The sequence below is a fragment of the Macrosteles quadrilineatus genome, unplaced genomic scaffold, assembly GCF_028750875.1.
Source record: "Macrosteles quadrilineatus isolate MER2022 unplaced genomic scaffold, UCM_ALF_1.0 Scaffold_3__2_contigs__length_128488019, whole genome shotgun sequence".
In the NCBI taxonomy this organism is placed as follows: domain Eukaryota; kingdom Metazoa; phylum Arthropoda; class Insecta; order Hemiptera; family Cicadellidae; genus Macrosteles; species Macrosteles quadrilineatus.
In genome coordinates, this window is record NW_026542596.1 from 116,856,560 (window position 1) to 116,870,484 (window position 13,925).

At 34.1% G+C, this 13,925-nt stretch overlaps 1 protein-coding gene across 8 annotated transcripts in view; it reads right to left on the reverse strand.

Annotated features, from left to right (window-relative positions):
• The window catches only part of LOC128988701 (uncharacterized), a 146,822-nt gene that overhangs the window by 108,752 nt on the left and 24,145 nt on the right, over positions 1-13,925 (reverse strand). For all 8 annotated transcript variants that reach the window (XR_008490414.1, XR_008490415.1, XM_054410258.1 and 5 more), the window contains exon 2: positions 676-769. Coding sequence is in view for 6 of the 8 variants with exons in the window: in XM_054410258.1 (XP_054266233.1) it covers positions 676-707 (32 nt within the window). In the remaining 2 variants the exon portion in view is untranslated. The remainder of the gene's footprint in view (positions 1-675; positions 770-13,925) is intronic.

Below are 13,925 nucleotides of genomic sequence, written 5' to 3' on the forward strand. Positions count from 1 at the left end.
GATCGGTGAAGTCGTTCCGGAGGAGTTTGCAGACAAACACTGTGACACGAGAATTTTATATATTAGATATTTAGATGGTTATGGTTTTTTTTTCATTTTGGAATATCTGGCTTGCATTATTGGTTACGAGGTTTAATATGGTCCAAAACATGTTGCCAAGACAAAATAAGTACAATATGCAATATTACCTTTTCAAGATTATGTTAGCTTAGTTGTGAAAATTGGTTAATATAAGTAGGACGGCTGGAAAAGGGTTGTATCAAAGAAACCCCTTATTATTGTATATCGATTCAAATTACAATCAGCTGTAATTATTTTACAGCTGATGTGTTATTGTATCAAAAGTAGAAAGCCTTTGTATAAGTTTCCATCATCAGTGGAAGTATCACTCTAAAAGATTCATCATTGCATGCTTTAAATTTTAAATTTTAGAAAAGATTTACACTAATTTTCCTTTTAAAACTAATATAGATAGAAAGTTTATATACTAGTACGTTTTTATGCTATGTAATTATGATTTTGAATAACTTGTGATCCTTTTCTCTAAACAAATTCCCGCATTAGGCTATTTTTAACTACACATTATTATTCACCAACATATTATATTTTATAAAAACATCTTGTATGTTTAGTGTGCGGTATGGATTATGCCTTGTTAGGTTTTGAACCTGTTACCTTTTGGCACATGTGGAAAGGCAGTTTCCCATGCCTTGCCCTCAACATGTCGCTTCTGAGCTGGGCCCCGTTGTCATCACTTCTTGTCGCCCACCTGAAACCCGACATTATTGATTGATATCACAATAAACATAACATTATAGCCTACGTTTAAATTGTTCTTATATTCTAAAGAAAAATAAACTGTATCAGCAATTTGACATACATTCTCCCAATAGCTTCTCAACAACCTAAAACGGTGGTGGTAGTAACTTTGATAAAGGGAAAATCACAAAAGTTGCAATAACTTTTAAACTGTAATTTTTACCGGATTTGGGGGTTGTACCATTTTGTTCAGAATTTAAAGGGCCATAATATACTACATGTTTATCAAAACCGTGTGAGCAATTTTTGAGAAAACTCTGTTTTTCCGTTATTTTATCAAGTTTCAATGAAAAATCACCATTAAAAATCAAAAATTCAATGAAAGTGGTGAAAACACCTGAAGATACCGTGGATTAGTATCTACATACCAAATTTCATCAAAATTGGATCACAGGTGTGGTCTGTAGATCTGTACACACCCACACATACAGACACTCACAGACATACATACACACACAGACATCACTTCGAAAACTTTTTTGTGTTCAGGGGGGACCAAAACGAATATATATCCACTTAAAAGTCAAACTCGAAAATGTAGACTAAAACAATATTTTATCCATACCATACGGTAACTATGGTATAAGGAGAGAAAGTACAAATGAAGCTGAGTAGATAGTGTTACCGTAGATAAAAGTTCTGTCTACTCCTTTTATCTATGGTGTTACCCTGGAAGAAAATAACAAAATGTCCCCCAGAGAAGTCAGTAGTATTTTGAAGGCTTAAACCCAGCTCTTTTTGACCACTGGGCTAATTATTTTGCACTAACATTTTAAATTCCCCCCTTTTGCGTGGAAGCTCTTCAAACCTCTCCTCAGATCAAACTCATTCTTGATCCTTGTCAGGTCTACCCAAAAAATTATTACTGGAGAATTATTTGTTAATAAATGGTTCTGGCAATGGCACCAATTAGCAGTAACTTTTAACTTTTTATTGAATACCGTACTCGTCCCTCACCTATGTTTAATGTACTGAGAAGTGTCAATGTCTGTAATATATTTCAATTATACCTGGCTTATAATTTATGAACAATTATCTAAAACATCTGTTGAATGTCTATGTTTACATTTTTCTATCATAATAAATACCGGTATACAGTTTTGTTCTACCATTTTACAATGACTTTTATTACTGAAATATGTTTTAGTGGCGACGAGGAGGGGATTTTTAATGACTCATACACTTTTCTACAGGATAAACATTGAAATTAACATACTATCATGACTGAAGACCTTTCAACAATTTTATCAACGTTTGTTCAACAACAGGCTATGCTTTTGAACAAGTTTAATGAAATCATAGTACAAACCCATGCACAGAATCCAAAACCTTCAACACCCCAGAACGGAATCACATCATTTAATTTCGATTCATTTGATGAAAATCTTGAAGATTTCAATTCATATAGACAACGACTTGAAAATTACTTTCATTTGAAAAACATTACAGGAAACGAAGATGAAGTACAACAAATCAAAGCAAGAATATTGATTAATTGTATTGGACCAAAACACTATCAGCTACTAGGTAGTCTTGTATCTCCAGACCTACCATCAAACAAAAGCTACGACAAATTGATTAAAATAGCTGAAAAACATTTATGTCCAAAACCCAATGTTTTTGTGCAACAACATAATTTTCTATCACGTGTTCAATGTCCGACAGAGTCCATATCTGAGTTTGTAGCTGCACTAAGAAGACTTACATTCACATGCAATTTCAACTGCCCTTCTTGTTAATCTTCAGTGGTCGATTTGTTTTTACGTGCACAATTCATTCGAGGATTACGAGACGAAGCAATCAGTGAAAAAATTCTTCAGCATCCAGAATTGACTTTTGAAGGTGCGTATGAACAGGCTCTGACTCTTGAAGCATCAAAAAAGGGTTGCAAATCATTTCATGAAACTAATTTGATAAATAAAGTTTCTAGAGTTTTTCGTACAAAAAACTATGATTGTGATAGCAGATCAACAAAACAAAGTCAAAACAATCCAAAGAACTTGTATGAGCGCCTAGGAATTGCAGGACTATGTGTGCGTTGTGGTGAGAGTAACCACTTGGCAAAATCGTGCGACAGGGACATTAACACCTTATTTTGTAGTTTATGCCATAAGCCTGGACATATCTCTAAAGTTTGCATATCAACCTTAACAAGATCAAATCATCGCAAGGTAAATACCATAATTCAAGAAGACATAGAACATGATGAGTTTTCTATTGGAAGAATTGTTCCTGTCCGTATTGCGCCCACTACTTCACCAACGGAAAAATTCACGACAACACTGAACATTGAAAATGGTAAGCTTACCTTTGAAATCGACACTGGGAGTCCAGTAACTATAATCAATAACAAAGACCTTCAAAAAGTTTGCCCCAACAGAACTCTTCAGCCAACATCGACTACACTTAAAACAGTTACCGGTGAAATCTTTAAACCTCTGGGTGTCGCCAAAGTTGAGGTATGGTACAACAACAAATCTACAAACCTGAACTTGTTTGTTGTGGATAACATTATTAATCCATTACTAGGTCGAGATTGGTTGCAACAACTGAAAATTCCCTTAGATTCTCAACTATCCACTTCCACCCTAGCTCCTCCACCATTGAAGCCTGCTGTAACTTGCTCTTTGCCACCTCCACCACCCTCTGTCAAACCTGTGAAATACGGCTACTCTGCAGTTCCAGTTCAACTAATAACCTACGAAATGCCATTGAGACCAGTAACTTACACACCACCCGCCTCAGCTGTCTTCTACGAGTACTCTTACCCAGCTGTGAAACCTGTAGTGCCGAAATTTCTCAAAACACCGCTGAAACCAGTCCAGTACATGACTACACCCCACTTTGAAAATTCTACTCCAACTCCACTGAAGACTCTCAAGTATTCAAAAACAGTGCCTGCAGTTAGCTATGAATACTTACCTCCACCCAGTGTGTACTTAACTCCTTCCGCCCCGACAGTGAGCTACAAGTATTCCATTCCAGCTCCAACAGCAGTATCCAACGGTTACTAATCGACCATGTCAATTCTACGACCCCTAGTTGATTTCCCTCCTGTTCAGTTTTTAACTCCCGCTCCTGTTAATTTTCAATACTCTACTCCAGTTCCAGACAAAACCTTCTACTATTCAACGACTCCAGTAAGCTATTAAGCTATACACCTGCTCCAGAAAAAAAAAAAAAAAAAAAAAAACTACTAAAGCCAATTGCCTACACCACACAAGTATCAGTTATGAGTTTCCACACCAAGACTTCGACCTGTTGTTCTCTTTTTAGAGGGGAAGACTGTAATATATTTCAATTATACCTGGCTTATAATTTATGAACAATTATCTAAAACATCTGTTGAATGTCTATGTTTACATTTTTCTATCATAATAAATACCGGTATACAGTTTTGTTCTAACATTTTACAATGACTTTTATTACTGAAATATGTTTTAATGTCATTCTGGAATTCTCATATTTACTATCTAGAGTTGTTTTAGCGTCTGGAATTACAAGATTCCTCAATTGTTTCTTATATTGACTGTTCATATTTTAGAGAATGTTAAAACTACCTACATCAACTATTATTATTGTTCAGTGTGTTTATTCTTGGATTTCCAAAAACCCTATTTAAATAAGGTACTTATAACAAGAAGAGAGGGGCTCAGGGGATGCTGCTTTCCACTCAGTGCTTGGGAATCCCCCTTTTATTTAAGGTTAACTTTCAAATACAATTTTATCCTGCATTTAAACCATAGACAAAAAGAATGAAATATTTTTGTCTATGGTTTAAACATACAGGTGTCCTAAAAGTAAACAACCAAACTTTGAGGAATAGTTTTATCAAAAGTGCTATAAAGAAAACAAAGAATCAAAAATTAATTTTTTGAGAAAAATAAAATGAGGCACGCTTTGGGTAGCTTTAGGGATGGAGGGGTCTAGAGTTTTCGAGAAATTTCCGTGATTAAATAATCTCTTTAGTTCGAGCGAGATTGAATTTCTCTAAGATTTTTTCGAGACGAGATAAAAAATGAAAATAGAACGCCTTCATATAAGAAACGCCACATCAACGCGCTTCTGTATTGCGGGTATTGCAGAGACTTTCTGAATGCGTTTTTCAACTGTGAACATCTAAAAAATCGGTTATTCATTTATGCGTTATGACCCTTCCCGTCTACACTGGATATAATGGGTTTTACTGTATGTTAAACGAATAATTCCCGATGGTAATGAGATACATAATCTTGTCTCAAATTATGATGAGAAAAAGGAATCTCGTCTCGAACTTAAAATCCAGTCTCGTCCATCCCTAGCTTAGCTTTATTTTGCCTTCATTTATAATTTTTTTTTGTATTTTTGACTGTCTATTCAGCAAGATCTGGTCGTTGACGTCGAGGGAAATAATTAAGGTACCTAAATAGAATGATCATATATTTGTTGTTCATCTTATTTAACTGGTACCTGAAAGCAAATCTTAAATACTAAATAAAAATGTATCCAACATTTCCAAATAAAATTTCATAATTCGTAAAAGTTCATAATTCACATTACTCTATTTATTTCATAATTAAAGTTATAAAAATTATTACGGCAACAATTTTAAATTATTTATCAATTAGGAAGAATTTAGTTCTTTCCCTAACATAGGCCTCTTTTATACTTTATTATACATAGGTACAAACTTACATAAAAATCGGTTGTTTATGTAGAAAACTAAATGGCAGATATCTGGTCAACAAAGGATTTTAGGGGAAATTTCATTAATTTTTTATTCTGACCCACAAAAACCAATTCCTACAATTTGGCTGTTTACCTACAGGACCCTCTGTATACTGTTAACATACAAATCAATGTCTTTAAAAAGTAACAAATGGATTTATAGGGTGATTCCAACATAAAAATCCAGAAATAATGAAAATTATACTACACAGCTTACATTTTTTTCAGGAGGCTATAACATCAATAAATTACAAGTATTTGATGATCCTAAAGGTTTTATAAAACAAAACAATATAACCTCCATATTACAACCCCATATGATCATATGACAAAACACAAAAAATCTGTAGTTTGAGCTTCAAGCAGGAAACTAGGAATGTTTGACAGATTTAGCCATTGATTTTCATCGCATGACTTGGGACCATAATCCTTAGATGAACATTACTCTAATCATATCCCGCTTGGAAGTGAACTTTGTCCTTTGAAACTGCTCCAATAATAGGTTTCTTCAGTGAATGATCCAAGTTTGGTTTAAGACATTCATTCATTCACATTAGCCATGCTATGAGAAGAAGTATAAAAACCTATTTACTACGTAAATTTTGACTACAAACTCTAGATAGAGTTTTTTATGTCGAGGTCGCGAATTTGTGTGTTGTTTTAGCAATAATATTTGGCGTTAGGTACTGTTTAGGTAAATTACACAAGTCTAGTACTTTAATGAATTGATTAGTTTATTACTTCCCCCTCCGCAGCAAACCTGTAGACTAAACACATTTCCATTTGCCTGAGTGGAATTTCACTTAAATAATTTCAGATTTATTCCCTATTTAAAATTTAAATGGCATTTGATTAACCGAGTAAACTTATGCCTCTTCATATTTTCCCCGTGATTTCTCTGGTGGAAGGTTTTTACTAACCATTAAAGCTTTTTCTATCAAATCATCAAGAATGGAAGAATGTTAGACATTTTGATCAATTTAAATAACGCACTATGCTAAATCACATCAAAACAAACTAATACATACGTCTGTATACGTTTGGATTGTGCAACAATGAAAACAGCTGATTTAAATCATTAAAATAAACCGTAAAACACTAGCGTGCGTAGTGTGTAAATGGAGAACTAATTGAGAACGAGGAAAGTAAAATAATTTAGAGAGTAAAATCAGCTGATCGCTATTCCTCGCTCTAAATTCGAGTTTTACAGACCGAATTTTATTGTTCGAAACATCTATGGACAGTTTAAACATCTTAAAAATGAAAGAGGAGATTTTATGTGTTTTATTATGTGGAACTTTTTAATCGTCGTTGCATGATTCATGTGGCAGACCATCCAGATACTGTAACGAGTTTCATTGTTGTATCAGCTGATTGCCTGTTATTATTTTACCATCCAACATTTTGTTCTCTTACATTTTCGTTACACTTAAATCAATGATTCAAATTTTAAAACTTCCAAAACATAAAATGACTTTTCTTTGAATTGTAATTTTTCTAACAAAATTATTAAAGTGTCAGAAACTAATAAAAAGTGGCGAAACGCTAATGTGACATTTAATTCTTTACTCTTTCCAATGCAATAGGTTTGAAGAAATAAACAAGTCTGCTCTTTCATTTTGAAACGCACTGTACTTCCCGTCTCTTACATTGAATACTTTAAACATGCCATTCTAAATGTGAAAACCTTGCTTCAGTTTACTATATGACGTTTAGTAAAAGAATGGATAAAATGTATTTTACAACAGAACAACCGGATCAATATGGTTGTGCCAGGCGCTGAGTATGGTTGACAACTAGTGAAAAGCCTACTGAACATCAGAATAGTGTTACAGCATCACTGCACGCAAGCACCGATTACTGCATCCTTTACCACAAAATAAATTTAGAAACTTTTTTTGTTTAGCATGTATAAAAGGAAGCAATTATTTGCCATCGACAACCTCTTTAATAACGTATGGATTTTAGGTACTTATTCAAACAATTCATTTTTGACGCCTTTGTATAGGTCAAGTATCAATGGCAACAATTTTGAAAATTTCTTATATTCTTGAATCAATTTGTTTAAAGAGCGCTATACATTCCATGAGTTAATTACTACATTACTTCAGACCCTTAGATGGTGATTGGCGGGATATGAACCCAGGACCTCAGGGTCTACCAGACCAGCTCGTTCCCCAATGTAAATTATAGAGTTTAGCTACTACACAACAAGAATCTATAGTTATACTTGGGTAGATTACGCATTATATATTTTTAGTTTCAAGAATTGAGATGTACCATAATTGTGCATATATCTTTAAGATAATATTTTAAGGTATAATTATTAACTTAAGGTTGTTTTTTAATCTCGCCAACTAAGTTATTAGAGTCATTAAATTACCCTGTGAGATTGTTGTGGGGCTTTAATTTAAATGACAAATTAAGACAGTTGAGGAACAGGATATTATATCATCTCCCCTTGCCTTCGCAGGAAATTAATTACGTTTTATGCAATTAAATTGATACGCCGAGTATTTGGGTTAAACTAAATATTCCTTCAAGTCTCGTGTTATGTTAGAATGGTAAAATAAATAGTTCAGTGCTTAATATAATATTATTTTTTTGTTGGAGTATAGACTTCATTTTTTTTAGTTGAATATAATTTAGGATTCTAAATAATATGTTAACAACTCATACAAGGATCTGTTATTTAACATACTCCTTTATTATAACCATTTCAAATTAGCTAGTAACATTGACTATTGGATACAGAAATTTGTTGTATTAATAGTCAAAGCTAGTAGAGACATTATATATACCTTCATGTCCGGTTTGTAGAGTACGATTTCATTTAATAATTTTCAAACTACTTTTTGCTCTTTTTTTCTACGCCGGTGGCATTTTACGTGAGGCCAACGTGATGTGAGAATAACGTTTTTTTGTATGTTTCGGGAATTGAACCCGTCCCTCCCACACCGAAGTCCGAGACGCGAACCAACCAAGGTTTCCTAAATTAAATAAACACAGTTAAGTATTCGATTGACTGGAATTCCAACAGACTACTACATATTTCATGTTTTAATAAGTTATGTAAAAATACGATTATTTTCTTTGAAACCCATGAAGATATTCAGTATGAATAAAATCAAGCAAAAATATGTGTTATTATGAATATTTTTTCATTAATCAGTTTCTAGTATAACTTTAGACTGCAGTATTACCTTTCCAAATTATTTTGGTAGCCTACTAATTCTTCTAGGGGCTTTAAGAAACTTAATTATTTCGCGTTTGTTTTGATTAAAGTATAAACCAAGTATGTTTTATAAACGTGCGCACTATTTTCTTTCGTTTCGGATCGTTGGCTCATACGTAAGCGGTTTACCTGTTCCTGATCGAGATATGAAAATTCAGAAAAGACAATAGCATGGCCCGCCCTCCCTTCGTGCCGCTAGCCCAGCCCTACGCGGCATTTACACACAAATGCTTGTCTGCTAGTAGCCAATGTAATCGGGTATTTAGGCAATCAAATCGTTACAGTCGTCCTCCGAAGTATTGAATGTTCCCAAAACTGATCCTAGAGGAAACTGATTTTTCCCACAGTTACCTGACAAAGTTGACTTCCTTGCACTGATTATAGCTCAGAAAGTTGCTAATTGCTGCATCTACTTACTTTTGCCACACCGTTTTTTTTTGTTTTTTTTTTTGCCACACGCCAGTATTCCAAACAAACAACACAAAAAAAGCGCGCTTTTATTATGCACGTAATACGTGAAAATGAGTTGGCAACAATTAAAGATACTACGAATACGATCAGCTGGTGCAACGTTTCCCATCCCATTTCGTTCAATGTTTGGATTTAACCTAACCTAAAAACCTGTTGTACAGTGTTTGAAAGACTAATTCTGTGTTTTGTGTTACTGGTGTGCGACAAAGACAGAGTAAAAACTGTGCGGCAAAGTAAGTGAATGCAGCAATTAGCAACTTTCAGTACTATAATCAGTGCAAGAAAGCCCACTTTGTCGGGTGGCTGTAGGAAAATAACTGTTGTTTTCTGTCAAATTAGCGATACACAAAATTAGGATAAAATAATTCCTCCTAACGTTTGCTTTTGAAGTTTTTTTATGTATTAAGTTACTATATTTCCAAAGAAACTGCTAAAATACCAGGAAAACTAATTCAGAGCTAATTAAAAAATCTAATTCACTTTGCGGTCTTTTATAGGACTTATAAATTGTCTGTTTACTGTAGAACGATAAGAATTAATTTATTTAACCTCCTTTTAAACGTTGCATTCAAACAATTATTTATCATCAATATCGTAGTTGGAGATGTGAAATCACAAGCAGACATTTTCAGAGAACTAATCTGAATATTTTACTAATTTTGTTTGGGACAAAATTACCTTAAAAAATCATTCAGAATCAATCACAACTTGTTATTAAATATTCAAACAACGTGAAATATGGCGTGAAGAAACATAGTTTCTACTAAAATATAAGTTTAGAATGAGCCATGTTTGACAATCTGCTACTGTATCTGAGTGAAGCAAAACTTTCAGTCAATAATTATTTACTGTTATGGCTTTTAGATAAGTTATTTTACTCTTTATAGAGAAAGTTCTCCTAACCTAACCTAACTTTACCTAAACTAACCTAACATAGCCTAGCCTAACCTAACATGACAGACCTTTTTTTTAAGATAAACATCTACGACCCACACCTTATTCATACAAAGTATGGTTTCCGAAGCACTGGACAATGGTCAATCACTAAGCTAAATTCTATTTTTGATTGGCCGGATTCGATCCTGCGGCCTCTAGGCAAAAGTCCCGTGCTCTAAACGCTATTTGGATGATGCAGTGTTCAGTAGAACTATAATAGTCAATGGTAGAACCCTAACTGCTTGCGATAAATACATTTTGATTGCAGATAGGCTTGGTTTGGGCGCCTTTATATGGTTAGATTGTTGGAACATACAAGAGGCTGAGTAGGTGGTGAGATGTTTGTAGGGGGTTGGTGGTGGTTGTGGGGGGTGTGGAGGGGGTGGACAAATACCCCTACACTGAACATTGGTTTGATTTTATTACCACGAATCCCATTTGTTGACACTGTAGAGAAACGATGGTTATGATTTCGTCATTTCCCGTTGTACTACCTAACGTTTATTGTTTACCTTTAAGCGAATTTCCCACATAGGGAATTAAGCTATTACAGTTGGTCTCATGGTAAGACCTTGACCCGAGACCGATTATCTTTTTCGTTTTGATGTCCCTAGAGGCCAAAAACGCAGTCCGTTCACATTCATATATATGCACGATAACTCGAGCAAAATTGATCCGATTTCCATGAAATTTGGTACAACGTGTAAAGCTACGTTTATTCAGACGAGTTCGCGAATCAGCATGATCGGACGATGGGAACGGGGTTTTATTGTGGGATTTATGGGGTAAAAATATTTTTTTCTCATATACATAACATATACCCCGAAAACATAAAATTTACCAATTTATCTCTGGACCATTTTGAAGAGCTTGAAAACAAATAATATTGAAGTTTTTTTAAATGATTATTGGTTACGGATAAAATTCAAATAGATGTAAATTTAAAATTCCCATGTTATTCTTATGGAGGATAAGTAAACTGTTGTTGTTTGCTTGTTTATGTATATATTTTGATCAAACGTGGCAGAAGCTATTTATTTTATACTAAGCTATTAATGTTTTACTATAAAAACTTTGTTACCCTCTCTGTAGCAGCAAACCTAGGTACTCGTTAAACCTAATGTTATTAAAAAGGATTGAATTGAAAATCGAGAAAATCAATCAGAATGCTGATACTGTTGATTAACTCTTAGTATTGTAAAGAGGTTGACTTGCAAACCAGTTAACTTCATGGATCAGGTAAGAGGGTACATGGGTTTCCTTTTAGGAGTTCGCCTTATTCAATTTAACGTACAGGGGTAAATTGGTACTGTAATTGGTTAAGGGCTACTATCGCAGCCTGGAAGTGGAAGGTAGACATTAGTTGTAATATCTACATTACTTAGGTTACAAATTATGAATGAATACCACTTTACTGTCTCCATAGGGGAAAATCAATAACAAAAAGTAATAAGTAAATATAATAGTGTTATTCAGTGATCATACTCTATATGATCTTTTTAAATTTTCAAGCCCTCTTCTGACCAATGGAGGTGCCAAAGCAAGCAATAAACTAGGTGTACAATGCAGTTGTTGCTTGCAATATTGAGCGGAGCTACCATATTAATCCAATCCTTTTCTAAAGTCAATGCTACATCTATTTCTCGTAATTTAGATATATACTTGTTGTATCCAATGTCAACATAGGTTTAGTTCACATAAATGGAATGCATATTTGCAGTATTTAAAGTCCAAAGTCAAATTATAAGTCTGGTTCACGTAAATGAATTGTTTACTTGCAGGAACCAAAGACTATGTTTCATCTGGTTCTCATAAATTAAATGTCTACTTGCATTATCCAAAGTCAATGGCCCATTTTGTTATCGTAAATTAATTGTCTACTCGCAGTATCCTAAGTCAATGGTTCATTTGATTCACAAATGTCGATTACCTATTTGCAGTATCCAAAGTCAATGGTGCGTCTTGTTCATGTCAATGGAATGTGTACTTGCAGTATCCAAAATCAATTGTATTTTTGGTTTACATTGGAATTCCTATTTGCAGTACATATTCAAAGTCTGCATTAATGGTACGTCTAGTTCACGTAAATGAAGTCCACTTGCAGTATTTGGATAGTCGCTCAGTCGGCGTCCGTCAGTCAATTTCAGATTTCTTTGGACTCAACGGTAAGGTATATTTGATACCTAATGGTAGGTTTAAATTTGACGGTGTTCGGAAAAAATATCGGTGAATAAATCTGAAATTGACTGACGGACGCCGACTTAGCGACTTAAAGTCATGCGCTGGATGAGTGTAGATTTCGCAATATAATATTATCTATTAAAGAATAATTATTTTGACTATGACGTGACTGGTGTGACAGAACTGCGAGGTGCCGTAACTGTGTATCGATCTTTATTGGAACATTGTATTTTAATTTTAATTTTGAATAGCTTAATTTGCATTTTCCATAAGTTTAACACGTGTTTTCTACAAGCTGACTTTACCAGAACGCAAACACATGCTCTACATTATTACTAAATATTGTATGTGACGAGAGTAAGTTGGTACCAGAACAGATGCGGTAAAGCAGTTTGGTAGTTTGCTGTAAATATTACAGTACGGTAGCGCCTCGGATTGGATCCCGACAGTAGAACTGTTGACCATCATTCTGTAATCAAATATTTAGTTATTTGGACCAGCTGTTCTGTTCAAAGGCAGTAAAGCTAATTGCTCATCTTTGATTGGCTCTTGAAATTTAATATGATTTTTTACATGACCGTTGGTTATGCATGGCCTCTTTTTGTGTAATAAACATGTCAAATATCTCTGTATTTAATTGTAGGTTAACAAATGTTTGATAATTGTTTTAAATGTTATTCGTTACACGTGATTTAGAAATTAGATTTCCCTGTGGTTACCTGACAAAGTGGGCTTCCTTGTACTGATGAAGTAGCTAATTGCTGCATTTACTTACTTTTGCCATACTCATTTTTTTGCCGCACTCCAGTATTCCAACCAAACAATACAAAACGGTGTGCTTTTATTTGGAACGTAATACGTGTACGCTTGAAAATAAGTTGGCAACACTACGACTACGATCAGCTGGTGCAGTGTTTCCCCATTTCGTTCAACGTTTACGTAGTGTATAGTGTGTGAAAGACTAATTATTTATATGCTTTATAGTAACTGTAGGAAAACATAATGTGTAACGCGAGTAAAAAGTGCCACTTCGCTCACTAGTTAAATAACTATTTAAATTGGAGAAATGAAATTGTGAAACTAGTAATATAAACGGTTGATGGACGACGAAAATGCATGTAACCTATTTTATCGTTGACGTTCCATCAATACAGGAGGCATGGTATGATTGGGAAGTTCTCTACTAGTATTTGTCGATTCAATTATTGTTATTTGTTGATTATAGTTATTGGGATCAGAAGGATCCCAATAACCCTCTTCGTACGGGGTTAGCGTATAAGCATAAAATTATTATGGCAGTTATACTCGTGCTTTGAGTTTGCAATGGGAGAGGACACGGTTAAAAAAAAAATTGTTCTATTAATTTACGGTATACTATAGTATATCTCATCTAGCTATAATGTTCTACCACTGCACCTAAACAATAGAAAAAAGTAAATTTCTCATTGTGTATCACAGCTTTTTGTTGCTGCTTGGTTCAAATTAGCTGTTGTCAGTAATTCAAAAAAGTTAATAGTGCTGCATCCTGTTGGTAAACTTTATAACTTTATAATGCTATTGAATAATATCATAGAAC